Raw genomic sequence first — 25,943 nt, forward strand, 5'->3', positions numbered from 1 at the left:
GACATTATAGAGGTATATAAAATTATGAGAGGCATAGATAGGGTAGATAGCCAGAGTCTGTTTCCCATGGTAGGGGTGACTAAAACTAGAGGGCATAGATTTAAGGTGAGAGGGAGGAGGTTTAAAGGGGATCAAAGGGGTAAATTTTTCACACAAAGAATAGTGGGTATCTGGAATGAGCTGCCAGAGGAGGTGGTGGAGGCAGGAACAGTAACAACATTTAAAGGGCATCTGGACAGGTATTTGAATGAGCAAGGCATAGAGGGATATGGAATTAATGCAGGCAGGTGGGATTAGTATAGGTAGGCATTATGGTCGGCATGGACACGGTGGGCCGAAGGGCCTGTTTCTATGCTGTACGACTCTATGACACGGAAATTGGTGGTGTCGTAAATAGTGAGGAGGAAAGCCTTAGATTACAGGACAATATAGATGGGCTGGTAAGATGGGCAGAGCAGTGGCAAATGGAATTTAATCCTGAGAAGTGTGAGGTGATGCATTTTGGGAGGATTAACAAGGGAAGGGAATATACAATGGATAGTAGGACCCTGGGAAGTACAGAGGGTCAGAGGGACCTTGGTGTACTTGTTCATAGATCACTGAAGGCAACAGCACAGGTAGATAAGCTGATTAGGAAGGCACATGGGATGCTTGCCTTTATCAGCCGAGGTATAGAATATAAGAGCAGGGAGGTTATGATGGAGCTGTTAAAATGCTAGTTAGGCCACAGCTGGAGTACTGTGTACAGTTCTGGGCACCACACTGTAGGAAGGATGTGATTGCACTGGAGAGGGTGCAGAGGAGATTCACCAGGATGTTGCCTGGGCTGGAGCATTTCAGCTATGAAGCGAGACTGGATAGGCTAGGGTTGTTTTCCTCAGAGCAGAGGAGGTTGAGGGGGGACCTGATTGAGGTATACAAAATTATGAGGGGCATTGATAGGGTAGATAGGAAGAAACTTTTTCCCTTCGTGGAGGTGTCAATAACCAGGGGGCATAGATTTAAGGTAAGGGGCAGGAGGTTTAGAGGGGATTTGAGGAAAAATCTTTTCACTCAGAGGGCGATTGGAAGCTGGAACGCACTGCCTGAAGAGGCGGTGGAGGCAGGAACCCTCACAGCATTTAATAAGTATTTAGATGAGCACTTGGGCCAAGTGCTGGAAAATGGGATTATAATAGTTAGGTGCTTGATGGCTGGCATGGACACAATGGGCCAAAGGGCCTGTTTCTGTGCTGTATAACTCTATGACTCTATAACCTAGACAACCCCTTCCTTCCTGGTCTGTTTGTGAAGACACATGCAATACCAGTAATTGCAAACCGAATTCCCCATTCACCAACCTTACCTTCCCTCTGGGCTGAATTTTACTAGCACTCTAGGGATCTGTACACAACACAAACATTCAGAAAATTCGATGTACTTCCAGGTGTAAACATTGGAGGTAAGAACATAACAAACTTACCGTACGCTGATGAAACAGTGCTACTTGCAGAATCAGAAGAGGCTGTACAAAATATCACAGATCAAGTAAAATCTAGTTTATAATATGGGTTGAGTATGAACACCAAAAAGACAAAACAATGGTAATTAGAAGGAATACATTATAAGAAACCGGAGTGAAGGTTGAAGTAGATGGTGTCGCACTGGAACAGTAGATAGGTTTGTCTATTTAGGACAAATGATAACAGAAGATGGTAGATGCGATGCCGAAGTCAGAAGAAGGATGTAGAGATAGCCAGAAATAATTTTGTGAAGATGACATGTGTTAACAACCAGAAAGCTCAACTTTTAACCATGAAAAAACTCAAGATGCTGCATTCATTTCCTGGATGCCTCAGAAACCTGGATAATAAGTAAAGATCTGTGGAAGAAAATAGAGGCCTTTGAAATGTGGATGCTAATATGTGTGCTTAAAGTTCCTTATACAGACCATAAGACAAATGAAGAGATGCCTGAAATTACAAGAGCAAAAAGAACTCTTTAAAAAAAAAGTGACATCCAGAAAAGAAAATGTCAGTATTTCGGCCAGTTGATCAAGGCTGAAAAGCTACAGAGATCTCTTCTAGAGGGCAAAGTGGAGGGCAGCTGAACGTGGGGTCAACCTAGGCATGTGTGGATGTGTGAGGATGGCGCAAGATAGACAAGTGTGAGGTACCCTGACAATAGATCTCCTGGTATGAGTAGCTACTAGCTGCAGCTGCAGCCTCTAGGGATGGGCTGGGAGGTGGTTGGGGTAAAATGGCGAAGGAAGGCAGGGGGGATGGTGGAGTACCCATTGCCATCCTGACACCATGGAATTTTATAGTGGCGGGGATGGTGGAGGACGACTTTCCCGTCAAGAGGTTAATTGAGGCCCTTATGGACAATTAAGGGCCTCTTTCCACCGCTGCTGGCATTTTACCATCGGCTGGTGGACCCCCGCCACGATAAACCAGGTGGCCTCCCTGTGGGCTGATCGCTCCCTTGGAAATCTCTCTTTCCCCGCCACCCCCCCCTTTCCTTCACCAACCCCCCCCCCAACCCCCCCGCTAGCCAGGGCCTGCCTGATTGTCCCCGACAAGCCCGACCCCACATCTTATGGGGAGGTTACTGTCCGGCCCTCCAATTGGCTGTAGCTCTTGGAGGCAGGCCCCCATCAGGGACCAGAGCCCCAGTGTGAGGCAGTTAATTTCCCGAGTGCCGAAAAATGCAGTGGGGGTCCCCCAAATGGCCAAGGCGGGGTTGCCCCCGGCCTCATGGCCCAGCATCAGGACCCCTGCTGCGGGCACAAAATTCAGCCCATTTGTCACTGCCCATTAGTCACAATACAGAAATAAAACTCCAGAAAATTAACATTCCAAACCAAATTTATCAATTAAATCTTGTCATATTGCATACAAATGTAAATTAATAACCCTGTCCAAGTGTGTCTACACAGTGCTACCTCAGTGGTTGCAGCATGGCTTGTAGGAGTCTGTTAAATTTCACTGGGGGAGATTGCAGATGACCTTACAGGATGACATCAAGCAGCTCTGAGCATAAAAGGCCTGGCTTCAGACTGCACCATCTTAGCATGAACAGCAGGAGCCAAAAGAGAATTAGACTGTTATCTGAAAAGGAAGAATGTGCAGGGTTATGGGGAGAAAGCAGGCAAATGGCACTCGGTGAATTGCTCATTTAGAGAGCCAGTACAGGCACAATGGGTCAAATGGCTGCCTCCTGTGCTGTATCAATTCTGTGATTCTGTCAAAGGAGTCTGTGCTAACTGATAGGTAACAGCAAGGGCATTGGCAGAGTGGCAGTGATGGAAGGTCAAAATCTGTCATTCTGAGAGGACAGCAGGCTCGTACTCCATGGAGACACTGCCGCTCCCCCAGGGCAGCACCTTGGCTATCCTAATAATATGTTGGAGGACAGATTGCTGGATTTTTGTGTCAGTCTGCAAGTCCCTTTGAACGCTGGCATCCACAGCGATCCGAGCATGGCAGTAAACTGAGCTTGCAAAGCTTCCATCTGAGCTTTGCTGCAGCAATCAGACATTTTGTGGCTTCTGCTTGTGCTGCCATGAAAGCTGAGACATTGGCCATCAGATGCTGCACTATGGTTGGGTCCTCAAGTGTGTTAATGAAGTTGGCCACCATTTCCACAGTGGACAAGATGGGCTCCAAACTCTGTGCAAAGCCCTGAGCCAAGTTGATGCTGGGCTCCAACATGCTCCTTAGCATTGATCGCAGGCTTTTTGGCAGGCCCGCCAATGTACTAAGCATTTCTGTGTGCATGCCCATCAGCCTTCTTCTATAGCCTACCCCATCAAAGTCCTCCTCTGAGTCCTGTAACAGCAGAACCCATGAGCAACCTCTCCCTCTAGGAGCTCGAAGTGATGCGAATGTCAGTATCTGAGCTGGTGGCTGAGAGTGTGATATCAAGTAATGGTGTGACTTCATCATTACTGTCTTCATGCTGTTCCTCCACTCCCAGGCCAGGCTACAGTTCCTGGGTAGCTGAAAGGGTAGGGTTGTTGTGAGGGGGTGGGAGTAAGTAAGAAATGCATGTTCACACCATCAACAGCCTGTAAATCGGAAGAGAGTGTGGGTTTAGAGGGAAGTGAGAAGAAGGGTTAGGTATGAGGTTACCGTCATCTTCAATAGTTTCAGCCCTGCTGCTGGTCACTGGCTCAGCAATGGCTGTTCCATTAATGGCCAGCATCATTCCTCCATGGGGTGTCAGGACATGCAGGCATGCCTCTCCTCCTCTGTTTAGCTCCTTCTGCCTCTGGTTTTGCACCACATTGTCCTGTGAGAGAGAGGGAAGTGTGTCAGTGAGTGTGGTGCAATGTGTTTAGGTATTGTGACTATCATGTTTAGTTTAGTTTAGTTTAGAGATACAGCACTGAAACAGGCCCTTCGGCCCACCGAGTCTGCACCGACCATCAACCACCCATCTATACTAATCCTACACTAATCCCATATTCCTACCACATCCCCACCTGTCCCTATATTTCCCTACCACCTACCTATACTAGGGGCAATTTATAATGGCCAATTAACCTATCAACCTGCAAGTCTTTGGCTTGTGGGAGGAAACCGGAGCACCCGGAGGAAACCCATGCAGACACAGGGAGAACTTGCAAACTCCACACAGGCAGTACCCAGAATTGAACCCGGGTCGCTGGAGCTGTGAGGCTGCGGTGCTAACCACTGCGCCTTGAATATCTGGCAGTTTTTGCAAGCTGTGAGATGTGGGTGTGAGGCTTTCAACTGTGCTAAGTGTGTGAGGTTGAGGTGAAGCTATGAATGTGAGTTATGAGATCTGACTGTTAGAGATTGTTGGTAGGTGAGTGATTGGGGTCTGACACATTGAGCAGCATGAGAGACTAGTGGTACAGTTGGTGGGATTATGGCATTTGAAGATATATTTGCTGACTGTGACCAGTTGTGTGAGGTCATTGAATTTCTTCTGGCACTACATCCAGGTCCTTAGGGCTGGACTCCTGTCATTGACCGCCACGGCTATCTTTTCCCACTTCCTTCTGAGTGTGTGTGGAAAGCCTGCTGGCTCTCTGTGGATACAGTTCATCTCTGCTCCTTTTCACCTCCTCCACCAAGACCTACAATGAAGCATCCAAAAATCTTAGAGCTCCTGTCTCATATTGTGCTATTCTTCACCGTTTTCCAGGTCAGATTCACTTTCTGTATGCCTTCCAACACCTGCTCCAGCCACAATGCACCTTCCCTTTAAGCACTGCAGGCTAGCTGTAAGTGATGCTAAGAAATTATGATTTTGGACACCCTGCTGGTGCAGCCAATTAACAGCAAGGAAGTTGGCATGCTCACCGTATTTCAATCAATGAGTGCGGGTTAATCGTGCATCATGATCTCTGCGCCTGTTTTCAGGGTCTATCCAATTTAGCCCTCAATGGATTTCTTTGAGATGTGATCATTGTCTGGAACTGAGCTTGGCCATTTTGCATCTAGTAACATCCCATAAAATGAGTGATATGAATGACTATTGGTTCAGGGATGAATGTAGGCCGGGACACTTGGGAACTCCCTGCTCCTTTTTAAATAGCCTCGTGGGATTCTGTACATCCAACTGGATAGACAGACAGGGCCTCAGTTTAACATCATATTCGATGGACAGTGCAGCACTTCCTCAATGCTGCACAGGACTGACACCTTAAAGCACAACCTCAGGGGCCAAAGTGCTACTAATTGAGCCAGACGAACATTCAAATAATTATTAAGGGAACAAACTATAGGATTAAAATGATATTTTGCTTAGCATTGTGGAAGATTGAATGGCAAATAACACTCAGGGTCTGCAATACTTTCCTCCGCCTCCAACACGCAGTGCAGTGGGATGTGAGGTTATGCTCAAGGTCAGAATGTCACAATTAAGAAAGAAGAACTTGCATTTATATAGCGCCTTTCATGACCTCAGGTTATCCCAAAATGCTTTACAGCCAATGAAGTACCATTGAAACATAGTGACTGTTTTAATGTGGGAAACACAGCAGCCAATTTACACACAGCATGATCCCACAAACAACAATGTGATATCGACCAGATAATCTGTTTTAGTGATGTTGATTGAGGGATAAATATTGGGCAGGACACTGGGGAGAACTCTTCTGCTCTTCATCAAATAGTGTCATGGGAGTTTTTATACCCACCCAAGAGGGCAGACAGGGCCTCAGTTTAATGCCATCTGAAAGGCATTTCTGAGAGTGCAGCACTCCCTCAGTACTGCACTGGGTGGTCAGTCTGGATTATGTGCTCAAGCCTCTGGACTGAGACTTGAACCCACAATCCACTTAGAGGCCACAGTGTTACTCATTGAGCCACAGCTGACACTATTGGCAAAACTGTACTATGGGGAGGTACCAGGTAGATAATGAAGCAGTCCATGCCCAGCAGAAAGACCTGGACAACATTCAGGCTTGGGTTGATAACTGGCAAGTAACATTCACAAATGCTAGGCAATGACCATCTCCAATAAGAGAGAATCTAATTTGTATGTTCGTATGTAACCCTCTCCCCTTGACGTTCAATGGCATTACCATTGCTGAATCCCCACCATCAACATCCTGGGGGTGGGAGGCAGAGGGTCAGAATCAGAAATTCAATGGGACCAGCCTTATAAATACTCTGGCTAACAGGGCACGTCAGAATCCTTTCCCAGATGCTCAACTCTCCGCACTTCCAAAAATCTACCTCTTTAACCAGTTTCAGGAATTTCCCCCAACTGCACTCAGTGTCTCAGAGAGCATTTTACCATGTTAAAGATTATAATGTGAAAGATATTGCAAGGTAGTGTGGGGTACAGGAATCAGACTCTGGGTAAAATTACACAGAATATACCAGCACATAAACAGGCCAACTAGTCTATGCTGGCTCCACACGAGTCTCCTCTCATTCCATCTACCTCATCTCAGCCTATCAGCATAACTTTTTAATCCCTTTTGTCTCACGTACTCATCTAGTTTCCTTTTGAGAAAAGACCCAATTCTGTTCAATTTTTCCTGATAGCTTTAATCTTTCAGTTCTGGTACCATTCATGTCAATTCTTTGCACTTTGTCCAGGGTTTCTATATCCTTTTTATAGTATGGAGAGCAGAACTATACCACTCAATTCTCAGGGCACAATTTGAATCTAGACCCCATTACTAAGACCACCTATTTCCACCTCTGCAACATTGCCCGACTCTGCCCCTGCCTCAGCTCATCTGTGCTGAAACCCTCGTCTATGTCTTTGTCACCTTCAGACTCAACTTTTTTAAATTCTTTCATGGGATGTGGGCATCACTAGCAAGGCCAGCATTTGTTGCCCATTCCTAATTGCCCTTGAACTGAGTGGCCAGTTGCTAGGTCACTTCAGAGGGCAGTAAAGAGTCAACCACATTGCTGTGGGTCTGAAGTCACATGTAGGCCAGACCAGGTAAGGACTGCAGATTTCCTTCCCTAAATGACAAAGAACAAAGAAAATTACAGCACAGGAACAGGCCCTTCGGCCCTCCAAGCCTACGCCGATCCAAATCCTCTATCTAAACCTGTCGCCTATTTTCTAAGGGTCTGTATCTCTTTACGTCCTGCCCATTCATGTATCTGTCTAGATACATCTTAAAAGACGCTATCGTGCCCGCATCTACCACCTCCGCTGGTAATGCGTTCCATGCACCCACCACCCTCCTGCGTAAAGAACTTTCCACGCATATCCCCCCTAAACTTTTCCCCTTTCACTTTGAACTCGTGTCCCTTTGTAATTGAATCCCCCACTCTGGGAAAAAGCTTCTTGCTATCTACCCTGTCTATACCTCTCATGATTTTGTACACCTCAATCAGGTCCCCCCTCAACCTCCGTCTTTCTAATGAAAATAATCCTAATCTACTCAACCTCTCTTCATAGCTAGCGCCCTCCATACCAGGCAACATCCTGGTGAACCTCCTCTGCACCCTCTCCAAAGCATCCACATCCTTTTGGTAATGTGGCGACCAGAACTGCATACAGTATTCCAAATGTGGCCGAACCAAAGTCCTATACAACTGTAACATGACCTGCCAACTCTTGTACTCAATACCCTGTCCGATGAAGGAAAGCATGCCGTATGCCTTCTTGACCACTCTATTGACCTGCGTTGCCATCTTCAGGGAACAATGGACCTGAACACCCAAATCTCTCTGTACATCAATTTTCCCCAGGACTTTTCCATTTACTGTATAGTTAACTCTTGAATTGGATCTTCCAAAATGCATCACCTCGCATTTGCCCTGATTGAACTCCATCTGCCATTTCTCTGCCCAACTCTCCAGTCTATCTATATTCTGCTGTATTCTCTGACAGTCCCCTTCAGTATCTGCTACTCCACCAATCTTAGTGTCGTCTGCAAACTTGCTAATCAGACCACCTATACTTTCCTCCAAATCATTTATGTATATCACAAACAACAGTGGTCCCAGCATGGATCCCTGTGGAACACCACTGGTCACACGTCTCCATTTTGAGAAACTCCGTTCCACTGCTACTCTCTGTCTCCTGTTGCCCAGCCAGTTCTTTATCCATCTAGCTAGTACACCTTGGACACCATGCGCCTTCACCATCTCCATCAGCCTACCATGGGGAACCTTATCAAACGCCTTACTGAAGTCCATGTATATGACATCTACAGCCCTTCCCTCATCAATCAACTTTGTCACTTCCTCAAAGAATTCTATTAAGTTGGTAAGACATGACCTTCCCTGCACAAAACCATGTTGCCTATCACTGATAAGCCCATTTTCTTCCAGATGGGAATAGATCCTATCCCTCAGTATCTTCTCCAGCAGCTTCCCTACCACTGACGTCAAGCTCACCGGTCTATAATTACCTGGATTTTCCCTGCTACCCTTCTTAAACAAGGGGACAACATTAGCAATTCTCCAGTCCTCCGGGACCTCACCCGTGTTTAAGGATGTTGCAAAGATATCTGTTAAGGCCCCAACTATTTCCTCTCTCTCTTCCCACAGTAACCTGGGATAGATCCCATCCGGACCTGGGGACTTGTCCACCTTAATGCCTTTTAGAATACCCAACACTTCCTCCCTCCTTATGCCGACTTGACCTAGAGTAATCAAACATCTGTTCCTAACCTCAACATCCTTCATGTCCCTCTCCTCGGTGAATACCGATGCAAAGTACCCGTTTAGAATATCACCCATTTTCTCTGACTCCACGCATAACTTTCCTCCTTTGTCCTTGAGTGGGCCAATCCTTTCTCTAGTTACCCTCTTGCTCCTTATATATGAATAAAAGGCTTTGGGATTTTCCTTAACCCTGTTTGCTAAAGATATTTCATGACCCCTTTTAGCCCTCTTAATTCCTCGTTTCAGATTGCGCCTACAATCCCGATATTCTTTCAAAGCTTTGTCTTTCTGCAGCCGCCTAGACCTTAATGAACATTAATGAACCAGATGAGTTTTTATGACAATCAATGATAGTTTCATGGCACCATTACTGAGACTAACTTCCAATATTAATTAATTGAATTCCACCAGCTACTATGGTGGATTTGAACCCATGTCCCCAGGGCATTAGCCTGGGCCTCTGGATTACTAGCTCAGTGACATTACCACTATGCCACCACCTCCCCTATTCCAACTGACGCCTGCCAGCATCCCACATTCTACTCTCCATAAACTTGAGGTCATCCAAAACTCTGCTGCCTGTTTCCTTACTCACACTAAATGCCATTCACTTATCACCCCTGTGCTCTCTGACCTACACTGGCTCCTGGTTAAGCAACACCTTATTTTAAATTTCTCATCCATGTTTTCAAATCCCTCCATGACCTCGCCCCACCTCCTCCCCTCCCCAATTTGTAATCTCCTCCAGACCTACAACTTTCCAAAATATCTGCATTCTTCCAATTCTGGCAATTTTCACATCCCTGTTATTTAATTGCTCTACCATTGCTGGCCATGCCTTCACGAATCGAGGCTCTAAGCTCTGGAATTCCCTCCCTGAACCTCTTTACCTCTCTATCTCTGTCTCCTTCTTTAAGAAGTTATGTCTTTGACCAAGGTTTTAGTCATCCAATATCTCCTTATGTGGCTCAGTGTCAAATTTTGTTTAATAATGCTCCTGTGAAGTGCCTTGAGGTGTTTTACCATGCTTAAATTGCTATATCAATGCAAGTTGTTTTTGTTGGTGTAAATAATAAACCTGTGTGGACCCCACATAAATATTAATACCTCATAAATCCAAGAGAAATTATGCAGGAATCTAATAAAAATAAATGGTTGGTTTGTTAACACCAGTGTTTTTGTTATCTCTACAGGTGCTTTGCTTATTTTGGGAGGTATAATGCTGAACCTTATTGCTACTAGTATGCTGCTGAGGCCAATTTATCTCCATGAACACCAGCTCACGTACTTGGAATCATCCTCTAATGTGAAAATGCTCAAAACCGCACATGGCAGTCTATTTCAGAATGGAGCAATGAAGCAAGGTATCTTGGAGAACCATTCAGAAGGCTGTTTAATCACTGTCAATCCTCGTGTGAGCCACTCCGCAATTGGCCACCTTAGTGCTTCCAAGAGCCATGACAGCTGCATCCTGAGAGATGAGAACCTGAGCATTAATGCCTCCCGAGTGGAGACAGAATCCAGTATCACACACGAGAGTAAAGCCTTTTTCGACAAAGTAACTTCCAGAACAGCTCATAATGAGACTGTTGGGTTTTCAAGCAGGAACAAGGGAACGCAAAGCCTCCCTTCTAAGGAGAAGCTTCTCGACTTCTCACTGTTACGAGATCCTTTCTTTTGTATTTACACGTCCTCAGTGGTGTTCAGTCAGTTAGCATACTTCATTCCCTACTTTCATCTATCAGCAAGGGCCAAGACATTGGGTATTGATGCCATGGATGCATCCTTCATCATTTCTGTTGCAGGTGAGCTCAGGCCGAAAGGTCTTGTCCTAGTGTTTTGAATTTTGTTTTAGATTTGCTGTCCTAAAGGAACTTCTCTTGTTGGGATCCAGGTCAATGGGATGTCGCCCTTAACAATCTGAACATGTTCTTATTCTTCATGTGTGTGTCTAGAAACTAAAGCCTAGATTTCTGATTGGCGATTTTTTATCGTAGCAATAATGTAATTTGGAAAAGCTAAAGTCTGGCATCAGCAGACTGTTGAGGAGTAACCATCACATCTGAGCCTGATCCGGTCAACCTTAGATGCCTGTACTCCTTTTCCCAGAAGGAGTCACCACCCCGAGTGCCTCAAACATTCTACCAGAGTTATATTCAGAAGAGTATTCAGTGCTTATTTGAAATTTGTGTGTGCCCTGCTCATCATTTAAATAATATTTTAGGCAGCATTCCGATCATGAATCATATTCCAAGTCATGAGTTGGTGAGGACAGGGTGGATCACGCACATGAAGAATGGGTGATCTCTAAGGGGCTGTTAGTGTCTGTGGACTTGTAACCTGGAACAAGGAATAAATTCCTGGTGTAATCCAGACTCAACCCGTTTCAGTCCCAGACCACTTTCATGGGCAGTCATGATGGTATAGACATTGAGCAGTTCCACATCATATGGGACCATTCTAATCCAACCAGTGTTTAATCATTCAAACTTTTGAAAGACATGAAGTTTACATTCTCCAATGAATTAATTGAGGAATACCTTCCCCATTTAACAAGGTACAATGCCTCCGCTTGCCAATACACAGGCTAGTGGCCTGTGCTGAAGGTGTTATCCCGAACGCACTCTGATCTCTGGGGGCCTCACTCAGGTTTGCTTGGATTCGATTCAAAGCCAGCAGAAATTGCTTAACAGAGTCCTGGACATGAGGTGATGACCTGCGAACTGATCTGAATCAGCCCCACGACCCACTGAGCAGAGACTGTCAAAACTAACTAAGAATAAAACAGGATTACAATGACTGGGGTTAGCACACTGACCTTTCACCTTTGGGAGCTGGCTTCTGAACTTGTCCACAACAGCCACGTGAAAGTCTTTCCTCCAGTGGCTGAAATAAGACTCAGCTGGATGAGCTTTTATGTTATCTTGAGAATAAACACTTCCATTGTTGAGAATGGTGTGTGTTGACACAGGGTGGCTGTATCTTGATAAATGGGCAACGCATTGTCAATGGTTGTGGTCAATTCAAATGAAATTGAAACCTCATTTTCAAAGTGGTTCTCCAGTGCTCTGAGTGTGTGGAATAAAACTGCCTTTGGAAATTGTTCTTCAGTCTGTCAGAGAGTGAAAGGCCACAGGTATAGTTGGGTGTGGATTATGGGATCTAGCAACTCTCTCTCCTAAAGTTGAGGTTAACATTGTTGAGGCAGAGTGGAGGAACCTTTACTCCACCCAATCTGTGCTGGAGATGATCTGGGAATGTTTGATGTCCACAGTGGATCAGGGCCAGATTTGGAATGGGCACCTAGTATTCAGGACCCTCTGCAAACCACCCATTACGCCACATCCATTAAGACACGCATGAACCATGTCAGTATTTATATAGAAATGATCTGCCCACTCACCCTCCTCCCAACTGATGCTATTTAAAAAAAAATGCTGGAATATTTTGATCTAATTGTACGTTGTTTTTCTGGAGTATTACTGGCACAGGCTCCATTCTCCCTGCATTAACTCACCCCTGCACTAGGCACCAAGTGGGAGGGGTTGAGTCTATTAGCTGAGTTCCAGATTATAGCCAGGGCTCGGGGCCTGAGTTTAACACCATGAAGTGAACTAGCAGGGTGGTATCTCAGACTGACTGGTGACAGGATGTGCATTGGGTCTGAGCTGCATTGCGATTGCTTCTCATATCCAGTTGGTGCTGTACGTGCCTGGCATAGTAAGAGACCACTTTGTGCTGAGTGCTGCATTTAACTGTCCGCCTGCCCACTTCAGAAGAATGGTTGTCACACGGCAACACAACATAGGTCAGGATTTCAGCAAGGTTTGTGGCTCAGCGATTGAGCGGATATAGAGGTCAGAGCTAAGCAGGATCATTCCATGTTACACTCTGATGCAAAGTACCAGCCCAGAGAACTGGCCCAATCCTGCTTTCACAATGACTCTTCTGTTCTCCTGTGTGTTCACGCCTGAATTTCTCCCGATGTGAAATCTGTCAAGGCTCAAATGCTGCTTGTTTAAAAAGAAGCCATTCATTTTTCTGGTCTGGCCTCAGTTCTGCTTCTCATATGGTTGCCTAGCAAATTGAAAGCTTCTCCAGCTGATTTCTGTATTACCTTCTCTCATTTTTTTCTCCCTCAGTCACTTTGTTGCTCTAGGATTCTTTAATTGGATCAAATTCAAGTCGGGAGACTCTCCAATTCTTTCTCTTGGCTCCCCTGACCTCCCCTAAAATCATCAAGCTTTAATTTTCTCATGCAACTCCAGTCAGCTTCTGAAGCTGCATTGCCCAGGACACAGCTTACTGAGACTAACCCAGGCCAAGCTGTGCTGGGACTGACCCAGGACAGGCCACTAGAGCCTCGGATACTGCGAACTACACTGGGCTAATGCATGGCAGATGCCGTATAATGTGGATAAATGTGAGGTTATCCACTTTGGTAGCAAAAACAGGAAGGCAGATTATTATCTGAATGGCTATAAACTGAGAGAGGGGAATATGCAGCGAGACCTGGGTGTTCTCATACACCAGTCACTGAAGGTAAGGATGCAGGTGCAACAGGCGGTAAAAAAGGCAAATGGGATTCGAGTAAGGAACAGGGATGTCTTGCTGCAATTATACAGAGCCTTGGTGAGGCCACACCTGGAATATTGTGTACAGTTTTGGTCTCCTTATCTGAGGAAGGATGTTCTTGCTATAGAGGGAGTGCAGCAAAGGTTTACCAGATTGATTCCTGGGATGGCGGGACTGACGTATGAGGAGAGATTGAGTCCGTTAGGATTATATTTGCTGGAGTTCAGAAGAGTGAGGGGGGGAATCTCATAGAAACCTGTAAAATTCTAACAGGACTTGACAGGGTAGATGCAGGAAGGATGTTCCCGATGGTGGGGGAGTCCAGAACTAGGGGTCATAGACTAAGGATACAGGGTAAACCTTTCAGGACTGAGATGAGGAGAAATTTCTTCACCCAGAGAGTGGTGAGCCTGTGGAATTTGCTACCACAGAAAGCAGTTGAGGCCAAAACATTGTATGTTTTCAAGAAGGAGTTAGATATAGCTCTTGGGGCGATAGTGGGAACAGGTTACTGAGTTGGATGATCTCATATGAATGGCGGAGCAGGCTCGAAGGGCTGAATGGCCTACTCCTGCTCCTATTTTTTATGTTTCTATGTTTCACTCACTGTGGACGGGTTAAGTTGGCAGTGTGGTTTTTACTGATCCCTCCCCTCCTTCAGGGCTATGTGGATGAAGATTCACAGCCAGGAAAGTGACCATGGCCTTTCAACTTGTAAAGGACCTTGTGCAGTCGTTTTAGTTTTTTGACGGTAATTTGAATTTCCACCTGCACAGAGTCAGCTGTTACCATTCACTACTAATGTTGACTTTGCACCAAACAAGCTGGCAGAGTAATGCCCTATGGACACTATCTGTTGTAAAATTCTGCCATATTCTGTGCCAGCATGGCACTGCAAACAACTAATCCTATGAGCTGTAGCATGAGGAGGATTGATGAGGGAAGTGCAGTGGATGTGGTCTACATGGATTTACGTAAGACATTTGACAAGGTCCCACATGGCAGACTGGTCAGAAAGATAAAAGCCCATGGGATACAGAGGAATGTGGTAAGTTGGTTCCAAGATTGGCTCAGTAACACAAAACAAAGGGTAGTAGTCAATGGATGTTTTTGTGAATGGAAAGCAGTTTCCAGTGGCGTTCCACAGGGCTCAGTGTTGGGTCCCTTGCTGTTTGTGGTATATATTACTGATTTGGACTTAAATGTGGGAGGCATGATTGGGACATTTGCAGATGACAAAAAAAGTGGCCGTGTAGTGAAGAAGATAGCTAGATCTCCAGAATGATATCAATGGTTTGGTTGAGTGGGTGGAAAAGTGGCAAATGGAATTCAATCCAGAGAAGTGTGAGGTAATGCATTTGGGGAGGGCAAACAAACAAGGGAATACACAATAAATGGGAGGATATTGAGAAGGTTAGAAGAAGTGAGAGACCTTGGAGTGCATGTCCACAGGTCCCTGAAGGTGGTAGTACAGGCAGATAAAGTGGTGAAGAAGGCATATGGAATGCTTTCCTTTATTGGCCGAGGTATAGAATACAAAAGCAGGGATGTAATGCTGGAACTGTATAAAATGCTGGTTAGGCCACAGCTGGAGTATTGCGTACAGTTCTGGTCACCACATTACAGGAAGCACGTAATTGCTCTGGAGAGAGTACAGAGGAGATTTACAAAATTGTTGCCAGGGCTTGAAAGTTGCAGCTATGAGGAAAGATTGGATAGGCTAGGGTTGTTTTCCTTAGAACAGAAGAGATTGAGGGGTGACTTAATTGAGGTATACAAAGTTATGAAGGGCCGAGATAGAGTAGACAGGAAGGACCTGTTTTCCCTAGCGGAGAGGTCAATTACCAGGGGGCAGAGATTTAAGATATTTGGTAGAAGGATTAGATGGGACATGAGGAAAACCATTTTCACCCAGTGGGTGGTGGGTGTCTGGAATTCACTGCCAGGAATGGTGGTGGAGGCAGAAACCCTCAAATCATTTAAAAGATACCTGGACATGCACCTGAAGTGCTGTAACCTGCAAGACTCCAGACCAGGTGCTGGAAGGTGGGATTAGATTGAGCAGCTAGTTTTTTTTTCAGCCACGCAGACGTGATGAGCTGAATGGCCTTCTTCGGTGCCGTAACTTTTCTATGGTGAGAAGACAGTGCTCAAACAAACCTAGGGTTCTGGTCTAATTTTTGCCATCTTTGACTAGTAAATCCACCCATGTCTTACCATCCACCTCATGGACAAAGTCACCATGCTATTGTATACGGTGTCAATGGAGGCATTTTGGGACATTGAGGTTGTGAAGCATGCTTTATAAATACAAATTCTAGCTTTCTTTTTCTGATATAAGAAGGAAACACTTGCAACATGTCCTTACAAAGGGCTTAACACAATGAATCACATAGCTCAGAGACTCTTGTTTTGGTTCACAAAATGGTCCCACCAGCAGATCACTGAGCAGTTAATCTGTTTTTGGCAGCATTGTGTTACGACCGTGGCGGGAGCAACACACTGTCAATTCAGCCCCGTTACTCCACAGGTCGCAGCATGTTATTAAAAGCTTTCTCCACCCAACCGGAAAACATCCAAATCAAATGCTCGAGTAACCCCTGGAATAAAACAGACCAAACCAGGTATCTTTAGATAACAACAGATTAACTATTCGTTTAAAAAAAACTAAATCTTAAACACTATTAAGATAAACCTATGTCTAAAGACCTTATAACTTCTTATTTTAATCTAACTCCGCCATTCACACACGTACACTCAAAGATAACAGTAGTTAACCAGTTTTAAAAGTGGTGTTTTTAAAAATTAGCTGCTTAAGAATAAATAAAATAAGTAATTCTTTGTAGGTTACATTCCTGATGGATGAGGTATTCTAATGCGGAAATAGTCAAAGGCCACTCGAAGTCTTCACATGGATTTGATGCAGTAGTCTGTTCTTAATAGGCATTAAAACTCTTTTGCTGCAATAGGCATCAACAGTTCCTTCAGCAATTCAAACGGTTTCTTGAAAAAAGGCAGCTTTTCTTCTTTAGGCAATTAACTCGGCCTGTAGTTCCTGTAGAAATTTTCCTGAGAGAAATGACAGCTTTCTTCTCTTCAGTAGCACATGTCATTGGAGAGTCTCTCAAAACTAACTGGTTTCAGCTGTTTTTTGCCAGTTTTACACAGAGTCAAATCAAAACATTGAACCATGTGATCTCTCTCTCCTGCTGTTGCCTGGGGTAACAAGTGCAGCTGCTGGCACACTGCCTGAGAAATTCCAGAACTTTCTCTCCCTTAAAGGTGCACTGTTTTCAACAGAGTCTTAAAGGCACACACCGTTTTTAATCCGAGGAGAAAAATAATTACAAGACTGTGACAATTATTTCAGTAAGTTACCTAGGACACCAGAAAGAACTCTCCTGTTCTTCAAACTTGTGCCATGGGATCTTTAACGTATACTGAGAGGGCAGACAGGGCCTTGGTTCAACATCTCACTTGAAAGACTGCACTTCCAAAAGTGCAGCACTTCCTCAGTACTGCCCCTCTAACAGTACAACACTTCCTCGGCACCATCAACATCCTGGGGGGTTACCATTGACCAGAAGCTGAACTGGACCAGCAACATAAATTCTGTGGCTACAAGAGCAGGTCAGAAGCTAGGAATTCCGTAGTGAGTAACTCACCTCCTGACTCCCAATGCCTGTCCACCATCTACAATGCACAGGTCAGGTGTGTGATGGAAAACTCTCCATGTGCAGCTCCAACAAAACTCATGAAGCTTGACACCATCCAGGACAAAGCAACCCGCTTGACTGGTACCTCATTCACCACCTTCAATATTCACTCCTTTCACCTCTGACGCTCGGTGGCAGCTGTGTGCACCATTTACAAGATGCACTGCAGCAACTCACCAAGACTCCTTCAACAGCACCTTCCAAATCTGTGACCTCTGCCACCTAGAAGGACAAGGGCAGCAGAAGCATGGGACCACCACCACCTGCAAGTTCCTCTCCAAGCCACACACCATCCTGACTTGGAACTATATCGCCATTCCTTCACTGTCGTTGGATCAAAATCTTGGAACTCCCTTCCTAACAGCACTGTTGATGTACCTACACTCCAAGGACTGCAGCGGTTCAAGAAGGCAGTTCACCACCACCTTCTCGAGGGCAATTAGGAACGGGCAATAACTGCTGGCCTGGCCAGCGACACCCACATCCCATGAAAGAATAATAAAAAATAAATACCTCCAACAGTGCAGCACTCCCTTAGCACTGTCCCTCTGACAGTGCAGCGCTCCCTCAGTATTGCTGACCCAAACACGTGCCAATCTAAGTAGGAATATGTGGGCAGTAGTGATCTCTGTATGTCGGGGCTTCCACAGGAACATAAGAGCAAGAGTAGGCCATTCAGCCCATCGAGCCTGCTCCACCCTTCAATATAATCATGGCTAATCATTCACTTCAATGCCTTTTTCCCACACTATCCCCATATCCCTTGGTATTTTGAAATCTGTCAATCTCTGCTTTAAACATACTCAATGACCAAGCTTCCACAGCCCTCTGGGATAGAGAATTCCAAAGATTCAGAACCCTCTGAGTAAAGAAATTTCTCCTCATCTCTGTCCTAAGTGGTTTCCCCCTTATTTTGAAATTGTGTCCCCTGGTTCTAGACTCCCCAACCAGGGGAAACATCTTACCTGCATCTATCCTGTCTATCTCTTTAAGTATTTTGTAGGTTTCAATGAGATCACCTCTCATTCTTTGAAACTCTAGAAAATACACGCCCAGTTTCCCCAATCTCTCTTCATAGGACAGTCCCGCCATCCCGGGAACAAGTCTGGTGAACCTTTGTTGCACTCCCTCTATGGCAATAATATCATTCCTAAGGTAAGGGGACCAAAACTGCACACACTACTCCAGGTGGAGTCTAACCAAGGCTCTATACAATTGAAGCAAGACTTCACTATTCCTGTATTCAAATCCTATTGCAATAAAGAAATACATACCATTAACCTTTCTAATTGCTTGCTGCACATACATGTTCACTTTGTGACTTATTGACGAGGACGCCCAGGTCCCTTTGTACATCTACACTTTCTAATCTCTTACCATTTAAGAAATACTCTGCACATCTGTTCCTCCTACAAAGTGTATAACCTCACATTTTTCCACATGATATTCTATCTGCCATGTTCTTGCCCACTCACTAAGTTTGTCAAAAATCCCTTGAAGCTGCTTTGCATCTTCCTCACAACATACATTCCCACCTAGTTTTCTGTCATCCGCGAACTTGGAGATATTATGTTTGGTCCCCACATCCAAATAATTGATATATATTGTGAACAGCTGGGGCCCAAATACTGATCCCTGCAGTACCCCACTAGTCACAGCCTGCCAACACGAGAATGACCCATTTATTCCTACTTTCTGTTTTCTGTCTGTTAACCAATCCTTAATCCATGCCAGTACATTACCTCCTATCCCATGTGCTTCAATTTTGCTAACCAACCTCCTGTGGGGGACTTTATCAAAAGCCTCTGAAAATCCAAGTATACTACATTCACTGACTCCCCTTTATTAATTCTGTTAGTAACATCCTTAAAGAACTCCAAAAGGTTCGTCAAACATGATTTTCCATTCGTAAATCCTAGTTGACTATGCCCAATCAGATCATTATTATCCAAGTGTCCATTTATCACATCCTTTAGAATAGATTCTAGCATTTTCCCTACTACTGATATAAGGCTAACAGGTCTGTAGTTCCCCGTTTTCTCTCTCCCTCCTTTCTTAAATAGTGGGGTGACATTTGCTACCTTCCAATCTGCAGGAACTATTCCAGAATCTATAGAATTTTGGAAGATGATCACCAATGCATCCACTATTTCCATAGCTACCTCTTTCAACACTCTGGGATGTAGAATATCAGATCCTTGGGACTTATCAACCTTCAGCCCCATTAATTTCTCCAATACAACCTTCTTACTAATACTAATTTCCTTCAATTCCTCATTCTCCCTCGTTCCTTGGATCATTAATTCTGGATGATTTCTTGTATCTTCCTCAGTGAAGAGAGGCACAAAGTAATCATTTAGCTTCTCTGCCATTTCTCTATTCCCCATTAAAAATTCTCCTGACACTGCCTGTAATGGACCCACATTTATCTTAGCCAAACGTTTCCTTTTTACATTCCTATAGAAGCATTTACAGTCTGTTTTTATGTTTTTGCTAGTTTACATTCATATTCTATTCTCCCTTTCTTTATCAGTTTCTTGGTCCTCCTTTGCTGTATTCTAAAATCTTCCCCTATCCTCAGGTTTACTACTATTTCTGGCAACTTTATAGGCCTTTTCTTTTAATCTTATACAATCCTTAACTTTCTTTGTTATCCACAGTTGACTGACAATTCTTTTGGGGGTTTTTGTGCCTTGAAGGAATGTATTGTTTCTGTAAACTATGTAATATTTCTTTAAAGACTATCCATTGCCTATGTATTGTCATACCTTTTAATGTATTTTCCCAATCCAGCTCAGCCAATTTTGCCCCTCATACCTTCATAATTTCCTTTGTTCAAATGTAAACACCCTGGCTCCAGATTGAACTACCTCACTTTCAAACATAATGTAAAATTCCTTGTAATATGATCCTCTTGTTGCTGATGAACAACCAAGAGAGGTACAGATGGATTTTGGTTAAATGCGGTAATGTATTTGTGGTTTGAAATTTCTTGTACTGGGGGGAGTGCAACACGAGAGCTATTTACAATAACTTTTATAATCTATATTAAAGATTTTGATGTGGGCACTGAATGTAAGATGTCCAAGTTTGCTGATGATACAAATCTCGGTAGGAAGGTAAGCTGTGAGGAGGATGCAAAGGGGCGAGGTTTTAACCCACTCAAAACTTACGCACTTACACTTAATTAAAATTGGGCTCAAAGGGACTGTAACGGGTTATCGACAGGTTAAGTGTGTGGACAAGAAGGTGGCAGATGGAGTATAATGTGGGGAAATGTGACGTTATTCACTTTGGTAGGAAGAATAGGAAAACTGAATATTTTTTAAATGCTGAAGAACTGTTAAATGTTTGTGTTCAGAAGGATTTAGGTGTCCTAGTACAACAAACACAAAGTTAACATGGAGACATAGCAAATAATTAGGAAGTTGAGTTGTATGTTGGCCTTTATTGCAATACAAGAGTAAGGAAGTCTTGCTGCAACTGTACTGGGTTTTGGTGAGATGGTTGATAGGTAAATTGGCCATTACAAATTGCCCCTAGTGTAGGTAGGTGGTAGGGAAAATATAGGGACAGGTGAGAATGTGGTAGGAATATGGGATTAGCGTAGGATTAGTATAAATGGGTGGTTAATGGTCGGCACAGACTCGGTGGGCCAAAGGGCCTGTTTCAGTGCTGTATCTCTTAAAAAAAAAAATCTGGAGTACCATGGTTATCATACCTAAGAAAGGATATACGTGCCTTAGATAGGGTAGAACGAAGGTTCACGAGATTGATTCCTGGGATGAGAGGGTTGTCCTACGAGGAGTAATTGAGTCTATACTCTCTCTGGAGTTTCGATGAATAAGAGGTGATCTCATTGAAACATATAACATTCTGAGAGAGCTCAAGAGGGTAGATGCTGTGAGGTTGTTTCCCCTGACTGGAGAATCTAGAACTAGGGGGTACAGTCTCAGGATAAAGGGGATGGCCATTTAGGACTGAGATGAGGAGGAATTTCTTCACTAAGAGGGTTGTGAATCTTTGGAATAAAAACAAGAAATGCTGGAACCACTCAGCAGGTCTGGCAGCATCTGTGGAAAGAGAAGCAGAGTTAACGTTTCAGGTCAGTGACCCTTCATCGGAACTGACAAATATTAGAAAAGTCACAGGTTATAAGCAAGTGAGGTGGGGGTGGGGCAAGAGATAACAAAGGAGGTCTAGATTGGACAAGGCCACTTAGCTGACCAAAAGGTCACGCAGCAAAGGCAAACAATATGTTAATGGTGTGTTGAAAGACAAAGCATTAGTCCAGATTAGCTGTTAATACACTGAATATTGAACAGCAGCAAGTGCAAACCTGAAAAAAAAAGTGGGTAAGCAAACTGAACAAACTAAGATGAAATGAAAAAAATGCAAAAAAAAAGATTGCAAAAAATGTAAAAAAGAATGTAAAAAAAAAAGGAAGAAAAAAATAACTAAAAATGAAAGTAAAATGGGGGGCTGTCATGCTCTGAAATTATTGAACTCAATGTTCAGTCCGGCAGGCTGTAGTGTGCCTAATTGGTAGATGAGATGCTGTTCCTTGAGCTTGCGTTGATGTTCACTGGAACACTGCAGCAATCCCAGGACGGAGATGTGAGAATGAGAGCAGGGGGAAGTGTTGAAATGGCAAGCGACCGGAAGCTCAGGGTCCTGCTTGCGGACTGAGCGGAGATGTTCCGCAAAGCGGTCACCCAGTCTGTGCTTGGTCTCCCCAATGTAGAGGAGACCACACTGTGAGCAGCGAATACAGTATACTACATTGAAAGAAGTACAAGTAAATCGCTGCTTCACCTGAAAGGAGTGTTTGGGGCCTGGGATAGTGAGGAGAGAGGAGGTAAATGGGAATCTTTGGAATTCTCTATCCCAGAGAGCTATGGATGCTCAGTCATTGAGTATATTCAAGACTGAGATCGATAGATTTTTGGACTCTAAGGGAATCAGTGACATGGGGATCAGGTGGGAAAATCGAGTTGAAGTTGAGGATCAACCACGATCGTATTAAGTGGCAAAGCAGGATCGAGGGGCCAGATCGGCTTCTCTGACTTCTATTTCTTATGTTTTTAAGTAAGAGCCAAGGGAAGTGGTGTACTTGCTCTGTGTTCCCCAGAATGAGTGTCTGAGGCCCCAGCTTGCCCCTTGATGAGTATTTAATAGTAAATTGTAAAGTCATCAGGTTGAATGGCACTTACTCAGCAATAACCTGCTCACTGATGCTCAGTTTGGGCTTCGCCAGGGTTACTTGATTCCAGACCTCATTGCAGCCTTGGTCCGAACATGGACAACAGAGTTGAATTCCAGTGGTGAGGTGAGAGTTACTGGCCTTGACATCAAGGGAGCATTTGACCGAGTGTAGCATCAAAGGAGCCTGAGAAAATTGAAGTCAATGGAATCGGGAGAAACTCTCCACTGGTTGGTGTCACACCTAGCATAAAGGATGGTTGTAGTTGTTGGACGCCAATCATCTCAGCCCTAGGACATCGCTGCAGGAATTCCTCAGGGTTGTGTCTGAGGTACAACCATCTTCAGCTGTCTCATCAATGACCTTCCCTTCATCCTCAGGCCAGAAGTGGGGATGTTCGCTAATGATTGTACAGTGTTCAGGACCAATCGCAACTCCTCAGATACTAAAGCAGTCCGTTCCTGCATGCAACAAGACCTGGACAACATTCAGGCTTGGGCTGATAAGTGACAAGTAATATTGTGCCAGGCAATGAGCATCTTCAACATGACCACCACCTTCTCAAATGCAATTAGGGATGGGCAATAAATGCTGGCCTTCTCAACAATGCCCACATCCCATGAGTGAATAATAAAAAAAAAAACCTAAAGGGAAATGAAACGATTTACTTGGTAGGTTGTTTTATCACTTCACTCACTCCTGTATTTTAAGCCAGGGATTGGCTCTGTGGGTAAATGCATTGACCTGACGGATACTCAGCCACACTGCCAGTGAGAGATGAGACTCAATTCATGCTCTACGCTCACTCAGCTGATATAAGGAGGTTGTTTTTATCAGTATTTTTCTTAGGAAAAGATGAGGCATGGCCTTCACCTCCAAGGTCTCTAAGCTCTGGAACTCCTTCCCTAAACCCCTCTGCCTCTCTGCCTCCTCCTTCAAGATTCTCCTTCAAACCTACCTCTTGACCAACTGTCCTAATGTCTCCTTTTTTGGCTCGGTTCAGTTTTTAAAAATCTTATTACATTCCTGTGAATTGCCTTGGGACTTTTTAATATGTTAAAGTTGTTGTTGCTGATTATAAATCTGACAGCTGTTGTGCAGAAGATGATAAGAGGTATGATTGTGATGGGCCCAGTGGTTGACATTTATTTAGATTGAAGAATTGTCACTGGGATCCTCGATTCCACACAACCCCTCCCTTCCCGACCAAAGGGACATCTACCAATTGACAGATTCCAATCTGCTGCTGGCTGAGTTCAGATAATGGAGTTCCTGATGTGGACGGGGTCAGTTTCGGGTTCCTGATGTGAACAGGGTCAGGGCCGGGTTCCTGATGTGAACAGGGTCAAGGCCAAGAAATGACTGCACCCTCCAACCAGGTAAGTAAGGTCTGGGTGCCAGTCAGGCAGGTCCCAGCAAGGTGGGGGGGTCGGGAGATGGGGTTGGTGAGGGCAGGCGGCACTGCTGTTCAGCCGAGGGCCCACACGCCACTGGTAAAATGCCAGCGGCTGGGGAAAAGGCCCTTAATCATCCACTTAAGTAGCTCAATTGGCCTCTGGGTGAGAGGGCAGTCTGCCACCTTCCCTGCTGCTGGCAAGATGGCATAACAGCAAGAGGATGATGGGCACTCCACATTTGTCTTCCCTCATCATTTTAGGGCCCCCGCCTCCCAGCCCATCTCCAGATGGCTGGTAAAGTCCAGCCCTTACAGTTCCAGTATAACCTCCTAGCCCTTGCCTTTATTAGCCAAGGCATAGAACATATGTATCCCATATGCTTTCTTGAACATCTAATCTACCTGTCCAGCCACCTTCAGCAATCTGTGGACATGCACTCCAAGGTCCCTCTGTTCCACTACACTTCTCAGATCCTACCATCTATTGAGTATTCTCTTGCCTTATTAGCCTTCCCCAAATGCACTACCTCACACTTCTCCGGATTGAACTCTATTTGACACTGTTCCGCCCACCTGACCTGTCCATTGATATCTTCCTGCAGTCTATAGCTTTCTTCATCATTATCAACCACACGGCCAAATTTTGTAATATTTGTAAACTTCTTAATCATACCCCTATATTCAAGTCCAAATCATTGATGTATACCACAAAAAACAGGGATTTGGTACTGAGCCCTGCAGAAGCCCACTGGAAACAGCCTTCCAGTCACAAAAACACCCATCAAACATTACCCCTTTGCTTCCTGCCTCTGAGCCAATTTTGGATCCAACTTGTCACTTTGCTATGGATCCCATGGACTTTTACTTTCGTGACCAGTCTGCCACATGGAACCTTATCCAAAGCCTTGCTAAAATCCATACAGACTACATCAAATGCACTACCCTCATCGACCCCCCCCCCCCCCCCCCACTCCCCACCCCTTGTTACGTCCTCGAAACATTCAATCATGTTAATCAGGCACGGCCTTCCCTTAACAAATCCATACTTTCTTTGATTAATCTGTGTCTTCCTAAGTGAAGATTTATCCTGTTCCTCAGAATTATTTTCCAATAATTTTCCCAACACAAAGGTTAGGCTGACTGGCCTGTAATTACTCGGTCTATCCCGTTCTCCCTTTTTAAACAATAGTACGTTAGTTGACCCCCAGTCCTCTGGCGCCACAACTGTAGCCAGAGAGGATTGTAAAGTGATGGTCAGAGCCTCCGCTATTTCTTCTCTTGCTTCCCTTAGCAGCCTAGGATACATTTCATCTGGGCCTGGGGATTTATCCACTTTCAAAGATGTTAAACCCCTTAATACTTCCTCTCTCACTATGTTAATTTCATCTAATATTTCACACTCCTCCTCCCTGACTGCAATATCTGTATCATTCCTCTCTTTTTTGTGAAAACGGACGCAAGGTATTCAGTAGAACCAAACCAACATCCTCCGTCTCGACACACAGGTTACCCTCATGGTCTCTAATTGGCTCGACTCTTACTTTAGTTATCTTCTCTTTATGTATTTATAAAAAATCTTTGGGTTTCCCTTGATTTTACCTGCTAATATTTTTTCATGCCCTCTCTGCTTTTGTAATTTCCTTTTTAATTTCACCCCTAGGCTTTTTATACTCCTCTAGGTTTTCTGCAGTATTGAGTCCTCGGTATCTGTCATAAACTTCCCTTTTTCACTTTATTCTCTTCTTTAAGCCCCTTGACATCCAGGAGGCTCTGGATTTGTTATTCCCACCCTTTTTCTTTTGGAGAACATACTTGCTCTGAACCCTCACTAGCTGTTCCTTGAATGCCTGCCACTGGTCTGGCACTGATTTACCTTCAGGTAGCAGTTTCCAGTTCATTTTAGCTAAATCACATCTCAGCTTAGTAAAATTAACTTTTCCCCAATTGAAACTTTT

The 25,943-nt window shown here is 44.5% G+C and overlaps 2 protein-coding genes across 14 annotated transcripts in view; one reads left to right on the forward strand and one right to left on the reverse strand.

Moving 5' to 3' along the window:
- Nucleotides 1–25,943, forward strand: part of slc16a4 (solute carrier family 16 member 4) — a 204,370-nt gene that overhangs the window by 133,184 nt on the left and 45,243 nt on the right. For 2 of the 3 annotated variants that reach the window (XM_068057573.1, XM_068057574.1), the window contains exon 7: nucleotides 10,292–10,903. In XM_068057573.1, the coding sequence (XP_067913674.1) occupies nucleotides 10,292–10,903 (612 nt within the window). The remainder of the gene's footprint in view (nucleotides 1–10,291; nucleotides 10,904–25,943) is intronic. The other variant, XM_068057575.1, reaches the window with a different exon arrangement.
- The window catches only part of rbm15 (RNA binding motif protein 15), a 143,203-nt gene continuing 133,256 nt past the window's right edge, over nucleotides 15,997–25,943 (reverse strand). For 9 of the 11 annotated variants that reach the window (XR_010977521.1, XM_068057564.1, XM_068057567.1 and 6 more), the window contains one exon: nucleotides 22,609–22,778. The gene's annotated coding sequence lies outside the window, so the exon portion shown is untranslated. The other 2 variants (XM_068057563.1, XM_068057562.1) reach the window with 2 other exon arrangements.

The sequence above is a fragment of the Heterodontus francisci genome, chromosome 25 (genome assembly GCF_036365525.1).
Source record: "Heterodontus francisci isolate sHetFra1 chromosome 25, sHetFra1.hap1, whole genome shotgun sequence".
NCBI classification, from domain to species: Eukaryota; Metazoa; Chordata; class Chondrichthyes; order Heterodontiformes; family Heterodontidae; genus Heterodontus; species Heterodontus francisci.